The following is a 22,924-nucleotide window of genomic DNA, read 5'->3' on the forward strand; positions in this document are numbered from 1 at the left end:
CATGGTCTTAGTTTTTTGAATGTTGAGTTTTAAGCCAACTTTTTCACTCTTTTCTTTCACCTTCATCAAGAGGCTCTTTAGTTTCTCTTCACTTTCTGCCCATATTCTCTTTAATTTTTTTGGGAGGGGGGCAACTTTAGAAACCAGCATTTATTCCTTGATTGTAAAGAAAATATATCACCCATATGTCATGACTCTGAGATGACTTCTGTTAATATTTTTAAATGCTTCCCTTTAAATTTTAGACATTTGAGCTCATTTTACATAATGTGCTGTGCTTTGCTTAGTCACTCTTTGCGACCCCATGGACTATACAGTCCATGGAATTCTCCAGGCGGCGATTCTTTACCAGCTGAGCCACAAGGGAAGCCCAAGAATGCTGGAGTGGGTAGCTTATCCCTTCTCCAGTGGATCTTCCCGACCCAGGAATCGAACCAGGGTCTCCTGCATTGCAGGAGGATCTTCAGCAGCTGAGCTATCAGGGAAACCCCATTTTATATAGTAGTATTTCTTAAGTCATGATTCTTGGTCGTGGTCTTCTCAGTTGAACCACCTGGCATCCTGGTGGCCATCCAGACCCCCTGACTAGGGACCCCTGACTAGGCCCCCAGCTGTGTCCCCTCAGCCCCTAGGGCCTCAGCCTGACACACCGGTCAGAGCCTCTGCATGCCTTTGTTTGCCACCTTTCCCCTTAAGCTGCCGAGCCCTTTGCCTTGAATAGAATTAACTGAGTCATATTTTGGACATCTAAAAACATTTTCAGTTTAGGTTAGGTATGAACAACAACAAAAGACGCCAGCTTGTGGCCCTCTGAGAGGTAATGTTAGTAATTTTAGCCCTGAATCGAGTGACTTGTGGAAACAGAACCAACTGAGGAGCCTGACACGTTGCCACTTTGAAGACCTGCCACCCTGGGTCTTGAGCATGAGAGTTCAGTTTTGTTTGAAGTTCAGCAGCTAACTGATTGACAAATTCCTCTCCGCAAACATTTATCCAACTCTTGCTCTATATTGTATTATATTCCCCAAAGCCGTGAGAAACTGCTGGGTGCCATGTGGTGAGATAGGACTCTCGGTGTGGGGGCAGCTCGGGCTTCGCCCCAGCTCCGTTTAACTGTGACTGTCTGCCATCTTTGAGGATTGGGGCATAGCATTAAGCCAGTTGGCCATTGGAAATTCTTGCAGCCTTTTTTTTCTGCTGTTGTTGCTGGTCATGGATTTGTCAGCTTAGAAGTTCTTGTCTCCAGTTTTTCACAAATTGGTGCTAAAATAACACTCTTGGTTCCATCTTGGTTCTTACTGAATTCTTGGCTTTTCCATGCCACACTACTTAACTCACACTTAGTGAGTTAAGTGCCAGGAGCGCAAACTTTCTTTTTCATGTGTGACTGGAGTTCTATTCCATGAGAATGAGATAAGAGATTGCTTTGAAAAAAAAAATCTTGAGCAGTCTCTTTAGTTTTGGCTGGAAGCTTCTCTGGCTGTAACTTGAACTTCACTCACAATGACACTGTAGCAATATCCTAGCCATGACTGGACTTGGACACAGAGTTGCCACAGCTCAGTTTGGAAAAACTTGGCCTCTCACCCCCTGACACATGTTGAACAAATGAGTTTCTTTTCAAGATGGACAGAAAGTAAAATATGTTGCCATTTTGTTTCTTTGCCATTGATTTCTTTTTGGTTGAAAGCATAGATCTGAGTTAGCTTCCTCCCTTCCCTATGAAGAAGGGGAGGACTCCCAAGCTGTCCTGCACGGGAGCCTGGAGGGCCCTGTGGACTTTGGTGCTGGAGATGCCCTGTCCTTCCTCCCAGTCAGTCAGCTCTTCCCGGAGGCCTGCAGGCTGCCGGCTCCGAATGGGCCGAGTGCCCGAGCAGTGGAAGGAAGGCATGGCCCTGCCTGGCGGAGGGCACAGCACACAGATGTTGTCTGGCAGAACCTACTTCCAGTCCTAGGAGTGAAGGTCAGAACCACAGGGTGCAGGAACCACAAGGTACAGATTGGCCCTCCCTAGACTTACAGTAACGAGAGCTGCTGCAAAAGAGGTGGGCTGCTCCTGAGGTTTTCAGATGGATTGCAGGTCTTGCGTTAAGAATGCAGATGACCTCTAGGCTTTCTTGAAGGGTTTCGTGACTCTCCTTATTCCTGTTGTATAGTTTCTTGAATCCAGGCGACTCATCTGTATATCAGCTAATCTGTTTTGTTTCATTCTTTGGGCTGTTTCTCAACAGGTTTAGCTGAGATCAGAGGACCGTTACTGATGCAATAAATACCTTCATGGTAGCTTTCCCTACAGTGGTCCAGAGCATTGATCCTTTGTTGACCCAGTCTGAGCAAATGCCGTTATTTCCAAATTCCAGAGCCACAGAGCTGTCTACCTTCCCAGGTGGAGAGCCTGAGTACGTCATTGGTGAGTGTGGAAAGAGAGCTTTTCCACTGGCTTACTGCCTCAGTTATGTTTTGTGTTTCCTACCTTTGTCATCTTAGATACCTCAGCCAGTGTCATCGTTCGTCCACTGGTTATTTTTTGAACTCAGCTATGTGCCAACAAAAATGAGCACAGATAAGTTGTCTCTGCTACAGCACGCTACCCCCTCTGTCCACGCGCTTGCTCCCTGGCCCCGGGCCACTTGGAGTGGGTGAGTCTTCTCAGGCAGGCCTGCCTCCCTGCCCTCTTTATTTATTTTAGTTTTTCAAAGTGGACAGCTTGATTTTGCATTTTTTCTAGGACCAGACCTTATAGATGGCATTGTTGTTTACTTGCTAAGTTGTGTCTGACTCTTTTGTGACCCCTGGACTGATGGGGTACAAATGGTAATATTTTCAAGTTATTGTCTCTTTTCTGTTGTATATTATTTTTCAGTTGGCAGGATCATAATTGAAACTGAGAGTATGCTCTAAAATACCATACTTAGAAGTAACCTTAAAGTTGTTCATTCACTAAATCATGTTCGACTTTTTTCCAATCCCATGGACTGCAGCACACTGGGCTCCCCCTGTCCTTCACTGTCTCCAGGAGTTGGCTAGAATTCATGTCCACTGAGTCAGTGAAGTTAAATTGTTTTATGTCTGACAATAGCAGATGACGTTCCACCATTTACTTCTGTTTATGTTCAGGGAAAAAGACTTTCTGACCTAATTGGAGATTGCCAGCTCTAATGCCTCCATGAGTTAAGCTTCAGCTAATATAGTGAAAGAATGAAATGTTAGCTTCATTTTTGAATTTCTTTTCTGCCCTTTTAAAAATCGCAGCCTCCTGCACCCCCGCCACCTTGCCTTGCTTTCTCTTCAGAGCACTTAACACCTTCTGATCCCCTTCATCTGATATCCTAGCAGTTATTTGGTTCATTTTCTCTCTAACTTTACTAGAGTGGAAGACTAGTGAGTGGAAGGAGTTCTCTCACTGTTACATTCCCTGAGCCTGGAATGTAATAAGTGCTCAAAAATATATTTATTGATGAATAATTAATGGAAGATATAACACAGTCTGTACATTTAGGAAATCCCTGGTTGACTGTGGGAATGAGGCTAATCACCTGTTAAAATCCAGAGTAACTCAGGTTTGTTAGGAAAGTAGTTTGCAAAGAGGAGACTCGAACTGAGTTCTGCAGTGTGAGAAGCCAGCCGGGCCAGCTTTGTTAGCTGCTGCTTGTAGCTGCTCAGGAAGGCACCTAAAGTGTTCTTACCCTGTGTAGGTAGCAGGCGACTCAGCAGGTGACTAGGCATAGGAAACCATTGGGGCAGGTTCTGAGATGTGCAGTGTGCTGAACTCTGTGGTGCACATGGCAGGTTCTGCAGGGGAATTCAGGAGTGAAGGAGGTGGGTAATGAGTGGCCCTGAGAATGAATGGGTTTTGGGCACATGGAGAGAAAGGGGGAGGGCATTGACGTGGGCCAGTGCCTCCAGCTTGGGTGGTAAACGGTCACCCAGCCTGAGAGAGGAGTTGGGAGCCCTGCGGTAGTGTCCGGGATACAAGGCTCAGGTTGCCGTAAGGAGGACCCTGGGACGCTGTGCTGCATCCCCTGTGTCTCAGGCTGACATACGTTAAAAGTCAGTGGGGGATCCTGTTCATGGCATGTTTGGCTTGTGTAGGTCTGGGCTGGGGTCTGAGCGCGGCAGAGACTCCCAGGTCGTGTCTCTGCTGCGGGGCCGGGCCCCACACTCTGAGTAGCAGGGTGGTGTAGGACGTGGGGAGCGTGGGCGCGTCTGCACACCCTGGCACCGTGGGCCGGAATGTGTGCCGGTGCATTTCTGAGGTGGTGGGCCTCATTTGCCTACATCACCTCCTTACCACCGCCAAAAAGGCTAGGGGAATCACTGTCTCACAGAAGTGATATGCCGGTTAAACAGGGTCCTAGCTCCCTGATGCTCCCTGACCGGGCATCAATTAATTGGGATGCTTATTTATTTATTTATTTTTTTAAAAGGCTGTGTTTTTATTTTAGAAAAAGGTGAAACATGAAAATTTCAAGACCAATCAAAACACGCTTAGATATGGCTTAAATCTAAGCTGTCATACCTGACTGTCCTTGGAGAAACGCCACAAATATACATCCACCATCAATGACCATAACCTCAAATTCCACTTTTTCCATTAGAATAATCAAGGAACGCCATTCAGAAATAATATTACATCCTGCATTTTATTCAGTACCATATGACAAAAATAGGAACCTAGACTAAGACATCCATTTCAATCGGTAGATGTGTCAAGCCACAGATTTCATCATAAAAAACATTGGATCTGGGCAACAACTCCGCACTGGCTCAGGGAGGCCCGGCCCTGCACAGTGCTGCAGTGGCAAAACAGTGTCTCTCCACCGTGCGGAGCGGGGTGCTTACTTTAATTCATGCAGTTGCTGCTGTTTTTACCAAATGAAATCTTTTGAGCATTTTGATGTTTTGATGAGATTGTCCCAGGAACTGGGGTATATAAATATAATTCAAGATAATCTTCCAAGTTTCTCATCCAAGAGTTTGGAAAAACAGTGAAGTTTGCTATTGGCATAAGTGCAAAACCTGGTTTTGAGGAAATAGTGGACCTTTTAAGGTTAAGCCAGAACATAACAGTGAATGAATCTAGGGCTTGGCAGCTTGAAATGTGGAACTGGAATATAACTGAGCAGTCCAAGTTGAAAGTGTGAGTTTGGAATTCATCTGCCTAGTTGAAGCTGTGAGAGTAGGTGGAAGAATGCTTAGTGGGAGAATGAACGTCCAGTTGTCAACCCAGAGGAGAGAGAATGGTTAAGAGCCAGAACCAACTCCTGAAGAAGGTACAGAGTCCCCTCCAGGAAAGATTATGAAAAGTGTGTGTGAGAGAGGTCTTATTATTAATCAAGTGCTTGATAGGTTGATGAGCTTAAGGATGTAAAATGATTTGGTTTGAATTGGGTTATTTTTGGAAAACCAGAATGTTGGAGGCAAAAGATTTCATTGAGTCAAAAGAGCAAATGGGAAATGAGTTCCATTACAAAGCAGTGTCTCTGTGGAGAAGACATTTCTGAAAAGTTGCATTGCAGTGGAATGTTTCTCTCAAATTATTTCTAGTTTAGTTGTGTTACAGATTTTCTTCTCATTGTTGGGCTTTAACTTGTTAATGACCAATAAACCCTTAAAAGCACTAAAAGAGTTCCCATTTTACAAACATCTGCTCTGGAGAAAGAAAAAAGCGTCTTCTCTGGATGTCCATCGAGCAGTGGGTGCTCTTAGGCAGTGAACAGTCATCTCCGATCGCTGTGTAGTTTCTTCTGTCTGGTTTAGAGCCCTAACTGAGTATGGGAGTGGTTATGCTGCCCCTACCCCAGCTGTCTGCTTAGTTTCTTCCATTCCTGAATCGTTGGGTCCTGGTAGTGCCCCTGTGTTCAGTGATTCTGAACCCTGACTGCACATCAGATTCATAGGAAGCATTTGAAATGCTAAGTGAAGCCTTGCCTCCCACCATGGAACCCAGAATTGTGGCCTGAGAATGCTCAGTTGGTCCTCAGGTGTTAGTCAGGGCTGAGAAGCACCGCCTGATGCCCTTGTCCTGTGCAGCTGACCCTGTTCCCCTGCTTGGTGACCTCCACCTTTGTAGGAAAAACAGTGTTGTGAGCTGACTGGGGTAAAATTTCGTTTCAGATTTCTGATCTCCACTTGTTTACCATACAAGAGACTTTCTGAAGTCTTGAGTTTCATTTTTCTAATAAAATACTTTTAATCATAACAGAATTTACATATGTAATTCAAGAATGGAGTTCAATCTATTGTTTTGGCTGGTCAGGTAAACTATACCTCCACAATGAGAATCTCTGGAGGCTGTTTTTCAGCAGGTCATTAGGTGAAGGTTAAACTGAGAAAGTAAACAGTGGACTACTTCCTCAGTAGGCTGGGCTGATCCTTAAGCTCTCAGTACCTGTTCTTGCATTCTTTTATTTTCAGCAGATAGTAATTTTGCAGCTTTTACTATTTTCACCAACTCTTCTAACTTCGGTCTTCATTAACAACCAAAGCAGTTCATGAAAGGGAACATTGTATATACTTTCTCCTTAAAATTGGAAGGAGAGGGGTGTGAGTACCAGCTAAGATGAGTCCTGTTTCTTAACGCGCTTCTCTGTTTTTCAGGGTGTTTGAAGAGACCATTGGCAGTGACCAACAGAGGAAAATAATCTATGTAGTCACACCTCTTTTGTTCCAAAATGTCTTTTAACATGGAGCTCTGACTTAGTGATGCACTTTCCTTTCTGGCAGGTGGCCTTCAGTAGTCAAGCTTTCGTTGGTTTGGTTCCAGCATATTTCGTTAAGTGAAAAATCCTGTAGAACAGATGGATTTACAAGTTTCTGCTCATGTAGCATTTTGTTTAATGCAGCCCTAGTTTTGATTCAGCGTTGTTGGCACTAATTGTCTCTGTGTAGTGTGGGGTTTGGGTATGTCAGGGGATCTAGGCAGTTGTAAAGGCCAAGCCAGGCATGAACAGTCTGAGGTTGGAGGCTTAGAGAGGCTGGTTACAGTGGTCACAGGCAGCGGAATAGATGCACCCACTATAGTTTAGGTCGTGTTGTCTACCACTAATTTGGGTCTTTGAGCTAAGGAACATGAAATCTTAAAGAGCCCTCGTGTGTGAGTATTTATAGAGTGCTTAAGAATTCTGCCTGTGTGAACGGAAAATCCGTATCGTGGTCCTTGATCTTCAAGAGCTGTTTTTATAATACAGCTGCCTCATCTATTTATTGATAGATGTGTGTCTAGTTAAAAACGTCAACCATATTGAGGTATAATTTAATGCAATAAATGTGCCAATTTTAAGCTAGCGCTTTGAGTTTCGACAAATGTATATACGGGGATAACTGTCCCCACAGTCAGGATAGAGAACATTTTCATTGCCTGTAAGTTTCCCTCATGACCCTTCACCACGAATCCTCATCCCTCTCCCAGACAATGACTGATCTGCTTTTTCTGTCACTGTTATAGGCTAAGTTCCCATTTGCTAGAATTTTCGTTATGTGGAATTTTATGGAGTGCTTGGCATAGCGTTTTTGGCATTTGCCTAGGTGGTATAGGATTCCTTCCTTTTCAGTGCTGGGTAATAGTCCATTGTAGGGATGGGCCACAGGTTATCTCTTCACCTCTTGATGGGCATTTGTTGTTCCAGCATTTGGCTGATATGAATGAAGCCGTTGACCACATTCACGTGGAGGTCTTTGTATGAACATACATTTTCATTTCTCATGGATAAAATACCTAGAAATAGAATTTTTCTATGTCTTATGGTGGGTGTATGTTTGATTTTGTAAGAGGCTGCTAAGTTTTTAGAAAGCGGTGGTCACCTTTCACATCTGCAACAGGAGTGCCTCGTTCCCCTTTTGTGTCCTCACGCACTTGATAGCGTTCCTAGGAACACGAGCCATATCTGTGACAGAAAAGTGAATCTGCCTGCAAGCGGGGAGTTCTTAAGGAAATAGGCTTTAGTAAAGCAGTTTAAGTAGAAGTGAGTGGGGGCAAGAAAAACTGGGTGAATGCCCCCAACATGCTAGACACAGGGAACTCATATGGTGGTCAACAATGGGGGAGGGAGAAAAAAATGTACTTTTACAAGGTTGATCTGACTTGATGCACATCCACGGTTTGCCAGTGCCTCCCATTTTTCCCCTTTAAGGTGTAACATTTTGGAGGTTGACTTTTCTCTAGTTTGGGAGACCATGTGATTATCGTGAATGATTTTCCTCTAGGTCAGAATAGGTATTCTCTTATTAAAGTTTTCAATAAGGCTTTAATACACTTTTGTTGATTATGAAGTGAAAGTGAAGTAGCTCAGTCGTGTCCGACTCTTTGCCACCCCCGTGGACTGTAGCCTACCAGGTTCCTCCGTCCACGGAATTTTCCAGGCAAGAGTACGGGAGTGGGTTGCCATTTCCTTCTCCAGGGATCTTCCCGACTCAGGGATCGAACCCGGGTCTCCCGCATTGCAGGCAGACGCTTTACCGTCTGAGCCAAAATGTTATACTTAAAAATTGCATGTTATGTCTTGACTATGTTAAAAGTTTATATTTAGAAATGAAAAGTGTGCCCCTGCTCGCCCACCTCTGGTGATCGTAAAAGCGGGAGCATAAGAGACAGTGAGAGCAGTTGGGCTGGAGCTCTTCAGCCTGCCGGCCTCTGGAGTTGGAGCTGTTGCTGTGGGGAGGGCGTCCGCCCTCAGCCCTGGAATGTGTATAGGCTGTGGGCTTTGCTTTTCTTCCTCCTTTTCCTGAACTCATTTGTTGAGCAGAGCTCTTGAGCACCTGCTGTATGCCAAGCACTGATGCAGGCAATGGAAAAGATGAGTTGACTTGGTGTCTGTCCTTTCCAAAGAACAAGACATAGATGTATGATATACATGCAGTGAATTTAATTCATTTAATGTATATAGTTTGATGAATTCTGACTGAAATGGTTCTTTTTCATTGATGTTCCACTTTCCCCTTCCCATCCCTTCCCTTTCCTTCCTAGATTAGCACCAAGGTGATTGAAATGAAAATAGGTGGAATTTTGAACTTCTTTCTACTAGGGGTATCCCAGATAACAAGTACTAAATTGACTCCCTAATTTATCAGCTCTTTTCCATGTGATAAAAAGTCTATATAGCAAGTTATTATATAATGAGGGCTGTTTAGTAATAGTTTAGAGCAAAGCAAGTTAAAATTTAACTGACATTGTGTAATGTACAGTAGGCCTGGAAAGTTGGTAAAAGTGGATTTCTGTTAAGTGAATCATGTTTTCTGATTTGGAGAGTGCAGTCTGTGGAAACAAGTTTCAGCTTAGACTCCCCTTAAAAGCACGTAAGTAAATCCAGTCTATTAAAAATCTTGGAAAAGTGAAGGGATAACTTTTAAAAAATTATTTTTTTGCCATGCCATATGGGATCCTAGTTTTTGGCCACACCGTGCAGCATTTGAGATCTAGTTCCCTGACTCGGGGTCAACCCCATGCCTCCTGCATTGGGAGTGAGGAGTCCTGACCACTGGAGTACCAGGGAAATTGCTGAGAGGATAGCTTTTGATAGGACTTTAATAGTCAAAATAAAATGCACAAACCGCATGAAACCAACACTTGATATTTGAATCTTAAGGGGGGGCGTGGCTTTGTCACACTTTTTTGTCCATTTTTTCCCTTCTCGGGACTCTCAGCCCCAAGAAAGTGAGGAGAATCCTGCTGCAACCCTGGGTGGTCAGTCGAGGCATGAGCCTTCCTCTGCCCCCGGCCCCGGTCCCCCCGCTTCTGCCTGTGTAGTACTGTCAGCAATGCGCAGTTCACGCACACGGTGACAAAATTATAAATATCATGGTGTCCCAAACTTTGTCTTGTTCAGAATTTGTTCTGACAGTCAAGCACAGTTCAGCATGGATCGTTGGTGCTCAATACATGCTATTAAATCAATGAAATTCCTGCTGTGTATTGAACATTGTCGCCTCCAGGTGTTCCCTAGGCCACCCACACCAATTTCCAAAGTTAAGACTGAGCAGTAACTGTTCAGTAGATGTCACCATCCATCAGGTACTGGGTCCTGGTGAAAAAAAAAAAAAAGAAATTTGAATGGTTCTTTTTATGCAAGTACTGATCTGATTTTTTTTTTAACTTCATTTGTTAATAGTTCTCCCATTTCAATACCTGTACATTTTGGTGGTTTTTAGTATATTCACAGAGTTGTGCAGCTACCCCCACAGTCCATTTTAGAACACCTCATCATTCCAGAAAGAGGCTTCATACCCATAACAGGGACTCCCTTATCCCTCCCCACCCAGCCGCTGGCAGCCACCCTCTTTCTCCTTGCTGTCTCTGGGGATCTGCCTCTTCTGGATATCACCCAGTTCATGTGAATGGACTCTTGCAATGCGTGGCCCTTGAGTCTGGCCTCTTCCACTCAGCATGATGTGTTCAGGTGCCAGCCACCTGGTAGCCGTGTCAGTCTGAGAACATTCCCAAAGCTGTGTTTTTCCGGGTTAGATCCAGGAGATCCTTTTGGAGCTGGGAAGAACTGTGGAGATGGATTTCGTCTGGCATACCCTGATTTTAGAGATGAAGTTAAAGCGTTTATCACTCAGAGCAGTGTTCTTTAGTCATTAAGTCTTGCCAGACTCTTTCAACCCCACGGACTGTGGCCCACCAGGCTCCTCTGTCCATGGTATTCTCCAGGCAAGAATACTGGAGTGGGCAGCCATTCCTTTCTCCAGAGGATCTTCTTGACCCAGGGATTGAACCCATGTCTCCTGTGTTGCAAGAGGATTCTTTACTGCTGAGCCACCAGTGTATTAGTCCTTAACATCTTCTCCTACCTCCCAAATTCACTTTTGTGTTGGGAAAGAGGGAGGAGGGAGGAGAAGACTCTGCCTCCTGTGCTTGTTTCTGGCATTTGACCCTGAAGGCCTGGGCTTTGAGTGTTCTTGGGACACTGTGCCTGGGTCTGGCTCACAGATGCCTGACTGCCGTGGAATCTGTGAAGTGCAGTACACATGCAGCAGAGTGTTTGTTGATCACGCCTTTGTAGCCTAAGTTTTTACCTCAGGCTGACCTCCTATGTCCCTGAGTCCTTTTGAAGGCGGAGGACACTAATTTGGTGGTAGCCTGCACAAAGACTTGTTTCTAGAGTGCAAACCTTGGAAGCTGTATTCCAGCGCCCCCTAGTGCCTGCTCTGGGGGTTGTCCTCCGGGTCCCTGCTTCCTGCAGGAGGTGCTGTTTCCTGTGGCTGCATTGGATCCCTGGAGAGCCAGCAGTGCACCACGCAGGTGACTGGCAAACGCCTTTCCTTCTCCTCACCTCTCCTGGGCTGAGGCTGTGTCTTTGCTTTTCCTTTAGCAGGAACACTGGTATTTCCAGTTCGGCCTGTGCCTTTAGCAGGCTGTACAGCCCTAGGCCCTAGAGGGCCTTCTGGAGTCTGCTCTGGCAACTCAGAGTGCCACGCCCTGGAGCTTGGCTGCAGTGAAGTGTCTTGCATCCACCCTAGCTGTGCCGAGGGCTTGCCCCTTTTCCTGATGTGTTTCTTGTGTATATATTTTTCATGTTCTCTCTAGAAAAGATCGGAAAATAATCAGACGGTAACAGTAGGAGTTCTGAAGGCCTGAGCTGGGGTCAGTGGAAGGGAGGGGAAGTGGAGCTTTATTCTGGTTGAGAGGACCCCTCTACCCCTAGGCCCCTTCCCAGAGTGGGGATGGGGCGGCTCAGCACCCTGTGCTGTGTCCTGACCCTCATGGCCTCCCCCGGCCCCCCCCCCCCGCCCCCCTGGCCCAGCACCACAGCTGGGAGAAGAGCATATGTGGTTGCTTTCTTGTTCCTCCTCTTGACTCCAGTATTCATTCAACTCTGGTGGGCCTGGCTTTAACCTCAGGGATCTGCCTCACTTGATGACAGTGCCAACATTTCTGTAGTGCTCTGTGGTCCATGGAGGGCTCGCAGTGGCTGTTGCCTGGGTGCCTGGGCATGCCGGCCCCTGCAGGCTTGGCAGGGACAGGGAAAGTGGGATTGCACTTCCTCCCTTGCCAGCCTCACAGTCATGAGTTTCAGCTCTCGCTGCTCCTGCAGGACAAACGAATGCATATTGCCAGTGCCATTTTCTTCCCCACTAGATTGTAAATCCTGTGAAATCAGGCATTGACTCATTTTTATCTTTTTTTTTAACACCAAAACTTTTTCTTTAAAAACAGACTTTATATTTATTAATTCTCCAGAGGAAGGAAAATGTTTCATACATGTATAAGAAGAGGGTAGGTAAAAATTTTCCTCACAGCTGAGTGTTTTCAGTTTTAGTTTAAAAACAGCCCCAGCAAGCTCTTTATTTGGAAATAATTTTAAATTTATAAAAATTGCAGAAGTACAAAGAGCCCCCATTTTATTTTTTATTCATATTGACTGGTTAGGGTTGAACCTCACTTAATCATTGGGGTGTGTTTAAGTTCTCTCCCTCTTTATACAGATACCTGTACAAACTCAAAAACACATGAAAATACAGACACGTTTTCTCTTACCCTTTGAGGTTTGAGGGTGGGTTACATGCACTGGGACCCTTTAGCCTCCTTGTCTGCTTGAATGTGTATTTCCCATGAATATTCTCTTAAAGTAACCACAGTTGGACAGCTATCACTTCCATACGTTGACATGGACGCAGTGTCTTTTTCTGACCCACTGTTCGTATTCTGGACTTGTCAGTTGGCCCTATGCTCTCCTTTTATAGCACTTCCTCTCCAGGGGAGGATCCAGCATAGGGTCAGATGTTGCATTCAGTTGTACTGTCTCTTTAGCTTCCTGTCATCTGGAACTGTTCCACAGCCTTTTGTGACATTGAGTTTTTGGAAGAGCACAGTCCTGCCCCTGCTTTTTGGTAACATTCTTCATTTTGCCAGACATCTAAAACAGTTTGTGATTGAAGATTAGGAAGACTTTTGGGGATGGTGAGACTGGAACATTTTAATGGAAGCTGGCTGTCCTGAGTTTCTGTGATAAACTCTTTGGTGTCATAAGACTTGTGATGCTTCAGTCAGATACATAAGTCTTCAGTCAGATATAGTTTTAGTTAAACAATTGTCACTAAAATTCAGGGCAGTGTAATTTATGTCCACTCACTGGGGTTTGCAGTTGAATAAATACTTGGGTTTTTCTATGCTTTTATAGTCTTAACTTCATAATTTAACTTCTCTTCCTAATTTATTTAAGCTAAATTCTACTTTACAACAATACTTCTATTTGCCTTTTTGGAACAGTGTGGATAAAAAACACTTCTTCATAGTGATGCTTCCTGTGATTATTTATAACTGATGTAGATGATTTTGAAAAGCACTCAAATGATAGCCTCTAAATTTATGTGGGATATTATATTTTATTATATCACTTCGCTTCAGTGTTTTTGAGTGGTTACAAAAGAGACATTAGTTTCTCTGCCCATGAAAGAAATACTTACTGTTTTTTCACATGTATTGTGATGGCAGGAAATTGTCTTTTATTCTGAAGTCTCCCTTACTTGAGGCTTGAGTGACTTTGTGCAACTCAGATTGGAACTTGGCGCTAGCCTCTTAGCAGCCCCTTCTGTAAGCTCAGTTGCAAAACTGACATGACTGTTCTTTAGATTCTTGCAAGTGTTAACTGCTTACTTTCAAAAACTCATGCATTTTAAGGATTGAAAATAGATCCTGTTAGGGCAGAGAAGGTGAAAATTCATGTGTATTTTTATGGAGTTGTCTATTGATATATGTGAGCTAGTGTTAAGGGGATTATGTTAAAGTTCAGAGCAGCTCTGGCTAGCCATTTGTCAGGTGTTAAATGATACTTTAGCATTGCATAGTTGATAGTTAGCAGTTGCTTATGGTGTCATTTTTGGATTAAATGTTTTCATCAAGTCCTAATCTGTTGTCAAGGAGATCATGAAACATAGGTGCAAACACAGCTTCTGGAAAATGGGTATATGAATAGTTGTACAGTGATTTGATAACATTGCCTTTACAGTTAATCTTTTGAATAAAATATTTTTGCATGGTTCAGAACTAAGAACTCTGAAAAGATATATCCTAAAACATCTCAACTCTCCGTTCCATGATTTCCACTGACTTTCCCTCCTTCCAGTATCTATTGCTTTTTAAAAATCAGTTTTTGGCTGCGCTGGGTCTTTGTTGCTGTGTGCGGACTTTTCTCTAGCTGCAGTGAGCAGGCTCTAGAGTGCTGGCTCAGTAGTTGTGATGTCTGGGCTTAGTTGCTTCTCGGCATGTGGAATCTTCCTGGGCCAGGGATTGAACTTGTGTCCCCTGCATTGGTGGGTGGACTTCTCACCACCAAGCTACCAGGTTTGTCCTGGTATTGATCTGTCTTTGGTTGGTGGTTTAGTCATGAAGTCATATCTGACTCTTTGCGACCCCATGGACTGTAGCCTGCCAGGCTCCTCTGTCCATGGAATTTTCCTGACAGAACATTTACTTCTCCAGGGGATCTTCCTGATCCAGGGATTGAACCTGAGTCTCCTGCATTGCTGACGAATTCTTTACTGCTGAGCCACCAGGGAAGCCCCTATCTTTATGCAAATACAAATCAGTATTTCTATTTTTCTGCCTCCCAGTCCCCCCCCCCCTTTTTTTAACCGAAATAATGTTTTCTTAATTTAACAGTGTTGGAGATTTCACCCTGTACACTCTCCTTCCATCTGGAAGGCTGCAACAGGAGCTCTTAGTTCCCAGTGGAGGAGCAGAGTTCTAACCCCAGGACTGCCAGGAAATCTTCCTGCCCTTCCTGTTGCCCTCACCAGTGAGTTGTGTAATCAGGTTAAAGGTGTGGATCTGTGGAGAAATTACTGACATGAAGTTGTAATGAGAAAGCACACTTAAAATCTGTAGCAGATTTTACCAAATAATACTTTAAAAACAAAGACTTGAGTAAAACGGAAAATAATAGGAGAAATTGTCTCTCCCTGGAGTCTAAGCACTTACTCGCCTTCTGCGGTGGCCCACACTCTTGTCTGTGGAGTGTGCTTCTCTCTGGATCTGAATCAATCCACTTCTTACCTATCACTGTCTCTCACTGAGTCCTTTCTGTGATGAGACATCAAGAGTGCGAGCTTCATTAGATCCTGAAACCAGCTAATCCCCAGCTTGTCATCAACACTGTTGCAGACGTCTTCATGCTGTTTCTTTGCGACAACTTTTGGGCATTAACAACTGGTTGGGAAACTCCCTTGGGAGGGATAGCATCTAAAATCAAGGACGTGCGCTCATCTTCTGCGAGAACTCCAAAATTAAAACTTGCTGCTGAACAACCATCAACAGGAGAATATTGGATCCCACCAAAAAAAGATATCCCACGTCCAGGGGCAAAGGAGAATCTCCGGCAAGACGGTAGGAGGGGCGAAATCATGTTTAGAATCAAACTCCATACCTGCCAGCGATGCTCGGAGGGCTCAAACAAAACCTTGTGCACACCAGAAGACCCTACAGAGACTGAGCCAGACCTGCCTTGAGTGTTTGAGTGTCTCCTGTGGAGGTACGGGTCATCAGTGGCCTGCCACAGGGGCAGGGGCTCTGGGTGCAGCAGTCCTGGGTGTGGCATAAGCCCTCTTGTAGAAGGTTGCCATTAACCCCACCTTAGAGGTGTTGAGCAGATGACCCACAAACTGCAGAACAGTTATACCAAATAAATTCTTGTATGGTGAAGAAGTTCTGGGATCCACAACAGATTTCCCAACCTGGGGATTTGGCAAAGGGATTGAGAATCCCCAGGGAATTTGACTTTGGAGGCCAGTGGGATTTGACTACAGAACTTAGACAGGATTGGGGAAACAGACTCTTGGAAGGCACAGACAAAACCTTGTGCGCAACAGGACCCAGGAGAAAGGAGCAGTGACCCCATAAGAGACTGACCCAGACTTGCCTGTGAGTATCCAGGAGTCTCCAGAGGTGAGGTGTTGTTTGGGGGCAAACACAGCCCCGCCCATCAACAGAAAATTGGATTAAAGATTTACTGAGCATGGCCCCGCACATCAGAACAAGACCCGAGTTTCCCCCACAGTCAGTCTGTCCCATCAGGAAGTTTCCATAAGCCTCTAGAGGGCAGACAGAATGAAAGCCACAATCACAGAAAACTAGCCAAACTGATCACATGGACCACAGCCTTGTCTAACTCTACGAAACTGAGCCGTGCTGTGTAGGGCCACCCAAGATGGATGGATAATGGTGGAGAGTTCTGATAAAACGTGATCCACTGGAGAAGGGAATGGCAAACTACTTCAGTATTCTTGCCTTGAGAACCCCATGAACAGTATGAAAAGGCAAAAAGATACAACACTGAAAGATGTCTCCAAATCGGTAGATGCCCAATATGCTACTAGAGAAGAGTGGAGAAATAACACCAGAAAGAATGAAGAGACAGAGCCAAAATGAAAGCAGTGCCATATTGTGGACGTGACTGGTGATGGAAGTAAAGTCCGATGGTGTAAAGAACGATGTTGCATAGGAACCTGGAGGTCAGGCCCATGAATCAAGGTAAATTGGAAGTGGTCAAACAGGAGATGGCAAGAGTGAACATTGACATTTTAGGAATCAGAGAACTAAAATGGACTGGAATTGGTGAATTTAACTCAGATGACCATAATCTACCACTGTGCGCAGGAATCCCTTAGAAGAAATGGAGTAGCCATTATAGTCAGCAAGAGGGTCTGAAATGCAGTCAGTACTTGGGTACAATCTCAAAAATGACAGAATGATCTCTGTTTCCAAGGCAGACCATTCAATATCACAGTAATCCAGGTAATCCCCACTAATGTTGAAGAAGCTGAAGTTGAATGGTTCTATGAAGACCTACAAGACCTTCTAGAACTAACACCCAGAAAAGATGTCCTTTTTATTATAGGGGACTGGAATGCCAAAGTAGGAAGTAAGGAGATACCCGGAGTAACAGGCAAATTTGACCTTGGAGTACAAAATGAAGCCGGGCAAAGTTTGCCAAGAGAACGCACTGGTCATAGCAAACACCCTCTTCCCAACAATTCAAGAGAAGACTATGCATGGATATCCCCAGATGGTCAGCACCAAAATCAGATTGATTATATTCTTCGCAGCCAGAGATGTAGACAGTCTATACAGTTAGCAAAAACAACACCAGGACCTGACTGTGGCTCAGATCATGAACTCCTTATTGCCAAATTCAGACTTAAATTGAAGAAAGTAGGGAAAACCACTAGACCATTCAGGTATGACCTAAGTCAAATCCCTTACCATTATACGGGCAGTGACAAATAGATTCAAGGGATTAGATCTGATAGAGTACCTGAACTATGGACGGTTTGTGACACTGTACAGGAGGCAGTGATCAAGACCATGCCCAAGAAAAAGAATTGGAAAAAGGCAAAATGGCCGAGGAGGCCTACGGATAGCTGAGAAAAGAAGAGACGCGAAAGGCAAAGGCGAAAAGGAAACATACCCATTTGAATGCAGAGTTCCCAAGAATAGCAAGGAGAGATAAGAAAGCCTTACTTAGTGATCAGTGCAGAGAAGTAGAGGAAAACAATAGAATGAGAAAGACTAGAGATCTCTTTAAGAAAATTAGAGATACCAAGGGAACATTTCATGCAAAGATGGGCACAGTAAAGGACAGAAATAGTATGGACCTAATAGAAGCAGAAGGTGTTAAGAGGAGGTGGCAAGAACACACAGAAAAACTATACAGAAAAGATCTTCATGACCCAGATAACCACAATGGTGTGATCACTCACCTAGAGCCAGATATCCTGGAATGTGAAGTCAAGTGGGCCTCAGGAAGCATCACTACAAACAAAGCTCGTGGAGATTGTAATGGGAATTCCAGTTGAGCTATTTCAAATCCTAAAAGATGATGCTGTGAAAGTGCTGTACTCAATATGCCAGCAAATTTGGAAAACTCATCAATGGCTACAGGACTGGAAAAGGTCAGTTTTCATTCCAGTCCCAAAGAAAGGCAATGCCACAGAATGCTCGAACTACCACACAATTGCACTCATCTCACATTCTAGCAAAGTAATGCTCAAAATTTTCCAAGCCAGGCTTCAACAGTATGTGAACTGTGAGCTTCCAGATGTTCAAGCTGGTTTTAGAAAAGGCAGAAGAACCAGAGATCAAATTGCCAACATCTGCTGGGTCATTGAAAAAGCAACAGAGTTCCAGAAGAACATCTACCTCTGGTTTATTGACTATGCAAAGCCTTTGACTGTGTGGATCACAACAAACTGTGGAAAATTCTTAAAGAGATGGGAATACCAGACCACCTTAACTGCCTCCTGAGAAATCTGTATGCAGGTCAAGAAGCAACAGTTAGAACTGGACATGTAACAACAGACTGGTTCCAAATAAGGAAAGGAATATGTCAAGGTTGTATATTGTCACCCTGCTTATTTAACTGACATGTAGAGTACATCATGAAAAACGCTGGGCTGGATGAAGCACAAGCTGGAATCAAGATTGCTGGGAGAAATATCAATAACCTCAGATATGCAGATGATACCACCCTTATGGCAGAAAGCGAAGAAAAACTAAAGAGCCTCTTGAGAGTGAAAAAGTTTGCTTAAAACTCAACTTTCAGAAAACTGAGATCATGGCATCTGGTCCCATCACTTCATGGCAAATAGATGGGAAAACAGTGGAAAAGGTGACAGACGTTATTTTCTTGGGCTCCAAAATCACTGCTGCCATGAAATTAAAAGATGCTTGCTCCTAGGAAGAAAAGTTATGACCAACCTAGATAGCATATTAAAAAGTAAAGACATTACTTTGCCAGCAAAGGTCCGTCTAGTCAAGGCTATGGTTTTTCCAGTAGTCATGTATAGATGTGAGAGTTGGGCTATAAAGAAAGCTGAGTGCCAGAGAATTGATTCTTTTGACCTGTGGTGTTGGAGAAGACTCTTGGGAATCCCTTGGACTGCAAGGTGAGCCAACCAGTCCATCCTAAAGGAAATCAGTCCTGAGTATTCATTGGGAGGACTGATGCTGAAGCTGAAACTCCAATACTTTGGCCACCTGATGGGAAGAAATGACTCATTGGAAAAGACCCTGATGCTGAAAAAGATTGAAGATGGGAGGAGAAAGGAATGACAGAGGATGAGATGGTTAGATAGCATCACTGACTAGATGGACATGAGTTTGAGCAAACTCTGGGAGTTGGTGATGGACAGGGAAGCCTGGCATGCTGCAGTCCTCGGGTCTCAAAGAGTCAGACACAGCTGAGCGACTGAACTGAAGTGTTCTGATGATTGACCATGAGGTTTGTTCCAGCAGACTGGTAGAAGGCTTGCTGGGTCACGATTCCTCCCCTTCCTCTTCATTGACATGAATCATTTGAAATTTTAGTTCTCTTACTGGATTGACCAATTTCTGTTTTTTTAAAAATACTTTAGATTGTATGGAAACTCAAATAAGAAAGTGTACTTAGACATGTGATTTCAAAGAGTATTTAATTTATTTTTATCTTTCCAAGAGAAATCCAGCCTGAAGAGAAAAACTTAGCAATCCTGTAAGAACATTCACTTCCTATCCTAATGTGTCTTCCCCACATTGTGAATTAAAGTAGCCGCTTAGAAGGTAGAGTGGCTCTCTTTTATGTGGACAGCATTCCTGTTGTCGGTATTAAATAAAGCCACGTGAGTCTTCCTTCATGTTTGCGTTGGGCTTCACGTCCACAGTATTGATCATCTTTTGGGTCCTGCTTGTTTGTTACTGCTCTTGTATCCCATGAATGCATTTTCTGGAATTCTTAAGCAGCCCACCTCCACCTGTCCCAAGTGTGTATGAGAGTCAAGAATTATTTTGCCTTTTGCACTTGAGTAGTAACTATAGAATAGAATTCTATGAAAACAAAAAGAAACGCTTTTTTCCTTGGAACTTTCAAAGCATTGCTGTCTTGCTGTATTGATTTTGGTTCTTTAAGATCTTCTGTTGAGTTTGTAAATTTAGTAATTTAAATTTAATAATCCTTTGATTTCTTTGAATACTTCCTTGTTCTCTCCTTTTTTTTTTCTGGACATTCTGCTTACTTTACCTGCTAGAATTTCTTTCAGGATACAGATTAGAATTTTAACTTCTTTTCTGTTTCCCGTGTTTTGTTTACACAGATTCATTTCCCCTGTTTTAATAGTAACCCTCTTGCTGTTTATTGCCCCCTCTCATGTCTTTGGTTTTTTGTTGTCCATCCATATTCAAGAACTGAAATCATTAATATATTGGTGGATGTGTTTCCTAGGCACATCGGAAGTTTACTATTTCTCTAACAGGCTTTCCCTGTGAAGCAAAGTTCCCTTGTGCTTTTTTGTAATCCGTGACCTGGAAGCCACGGATCTGTTTTCTGTCCGTAGCGCTTGTGGCCTTGTAAGTCTGATGCTTCACTTAGGGTGATGCTTTAGAGAGTCATTGATTAGCAGATCATCACGTTCATGCATCATGTCCACCTGTTGATGCACATTGGGATTCTTTTCAGTTTCTGGTGGTTATGAGTACAGTTGCTGTAAACTTCAGCATGCAGGTTTTTTTTTTTTTTTTTTTTTTTGTGGACATTGTTCTTCATTTCTCTTTGGTAAGTGCTTAGGAGTAGGCTTGCTGGGTTGTGTGGTTAGTAAACTTTATAAGGAACTGCCGAACTCTTTTTTTTTCCCTGAGTTGCTGTGCCTTTCTGCATCTCTAGTTGCTTCACATCCTTGCTGGCAGTTGGTATTGTCTGGAACGTTTTCTCCCATCATTTTGATTTTCTTCCATAAAACCCTAAGGTTTTATCTAGACTTAAAGACCTCTCTGCAGTGGGACTGAAGGAGCTCCAGACAGCACTGTCTGTTTCCTGGAGAGGGTCTTGGGGGCTCCTGGCGGATTCTTTATAGGGTCCATGTAACACTGTTTTCTGAAACTGAGTGATTTGTATATTTTATGTGATCTGTGATTCTTTTTTTTTTTCCCCAGTATATTTTTGGAGATTTTAGCCCTGATGAATTCAATCAGTTCTTTGTGACTCCTCGTGCTTCAGTTGAGGTAAGACAAAATTTTGTTTTATTGAGTGCATGCATAGATTTAATTGATGGTTATATTTTAGATCGGGTTTTGTTTTGTTTTGTTTTGTTTTGATTTATGCCTTTTAATTAGGAATTCCAAAGTACAGAAAAGTGTGGAGGCTAACATGAAAAAAGGAGCGGACCCATCCATTGGATTTGACTACTGTTAACATTTTGCTATACTTGTAAATAGCAAAACATTACAGAGACAGTTGAAGCTTCTGTTGTATCCTTGCGTTCGCCTTATTCCCCAGAAATACTGAAACTCTGCCAAAAATGCACAGTACATTTTGTTTCCTGGCTGTGATCTTCACCTCTTACTGTGCAAGTATATGCTGTTTATTGTTTTGTGCGGTTAAAATGTCTCATCAGGGGCTTCCCCAGGGGCTCAGTAGTAAAGAATCTACCTGCAATGCAGGAGAAGTGGGTTTGATCCCTGGGTCAGGAAGATTCCCCTGGAGAAGGAAATGGCAACCCACTCTAGTATTTTTGCCTGAGAAATCCGATTGACAGAGGAGCCTAGTGGGCTACAGTCCATGGGGTCGCAAAAGAGACCTGCCTTGTGACTAAACAACAACAAAGTGGTTTCATACTGCATTCATCATTTTGTAGTTTGTTTATTTTAAGCTAAATACTCCTTAGATTTATTTGGACATTTTGTTCTTGTTCTTTGATTTTAATTGTTAAATTTTATTTTTGGCTGTGTCCTGTGGATCTTAGTTCCCTGAGCAGGGAATGAACTTGTGTGCCCACAGGAGTGAAAGCGCAGAGTCCTAACCACTGAATTGCCAGAAAATTCCCCGTTAACTGTTAAATATTGAACTTAGCTGTTTTCATGTTGAGGGGGACTGTCTAGGTCTTCAGTTCTTCCATTAGTACAGAAATGTGGCAGTAATCGTGTTTTGTCATGTCTCCTCATGCTCCTCTCTGGGTTTCTCCAAGAAGTATTCCTAGGAATGGAACTTTGGCGCCCTACAAGGAATAAGCATCTTTAGTGCATCTGCTTTCTAAGTGGTTTTAACAGTCTGCATTTCCATCATTAGTGCATGAGAGTCTTTGCTGTTGTCAGTCATGTCATACTGTTTGCGACCCCATGGACTACAGCACACCAGGCCTCCCTGTCCCTTACCATCTCCTTGCCCAAGTTCATGTCCATTGCATTGGTGATGCCATCCAACCACTCACTCTCTGATGCCCTCTTCTCCTTCTGCCCTTGATCTTTCCCAGCATTAGGGACTTTTCTACTTTTCTGTTGAATCAGCTGGTTTCATCAGATGACCAAAATACTGGAGCTTCAACTTCAGCATCAGCCCTTCCAACCAGTATTCAGGGTTGATTTTCCTTAAGATTGATTGGTTTGATCTTCTTGCTGTCCAAGGGACTTTCAGGACCTTCTCTTCTCCAGCACCACAGTTTGAAGGCATCAGTTCTTTGGTGTTCTGCCTTCTTTATGGTCCAGCTCTCACAACTCTACATGACTGCTGGGAAGACCATAGCCATAACTATAGGGATCTTTTAGACCCCATTAAAAAGAAAAATTTTTGATAATTCCCAGTCTGTCCATGAGATCTCCCAGGCAAGAATACTGGAGTGGGCTGCCATTTCCTTCTCCAGGGAATCGTCTCAACCCAGGGATTAAACCCACGTCTCTTGTATTGACACTTGGATTCTTTACCACTAGTATCTCCTGGAAAGCCCCATTCTCAGTATAGACATACTTAAAATTTTTGTTAATCTGATGGAGTAAGTAGATTTTTGTCGTTTTAATTTAAATCTCCCAGATTATAAACACTTGAGCACCATTACATTACTTTCATATGTCCATTGGCAGAGTAGATTTCTATTTCTGTTAATTACCTGTTCTGTATCTTTTGTCCGTATTTTTATCAAATGGCTTGTTTTTTTCTTACTGTTTTATAGGGTTAGTAATCTTTGGGAG

At 43.5% G+C, this 22,924-nt stretch overlaps 1 protein-coding gene across 1 annotated transcript in view; it reads left to right on the plus strand.

The window, feature by feature from the left end:
* The window catches only part of USP10 (ubiquitin specific peptidase 10), a 63,683-nt gene that overhangs the window by 9,455 nt on the left and 31,304 nt on the right, over positions 1 to 22,924 (plus strand). Inside the window, exon 2 of the mRNA XM_018061800.1 lies at positions 20,897 to 20,965. Within this exon, the coding sequence (XP_017917289.1) occupies positions 20,897 to 20,965 (69 nt within the window). The remainder of the gene's footprint in view (positions 1 to 20,896; positions 20,966 to 22,924) is intronic.

This window comes from Capra hircus, chromosome 18 (assembly GCF_001704415.2).
Source record: "Capra hircus breed San Clemente chromosome 18, ASM170441v1, whole genome shotgun sequence".
Taxonomy (NCBI): domain Eukaryota; kingdom Metazoa; phylum Chordata; class Mammalia; order Artiodactyla; family Bovidae; genus Capra; species Capra hircus.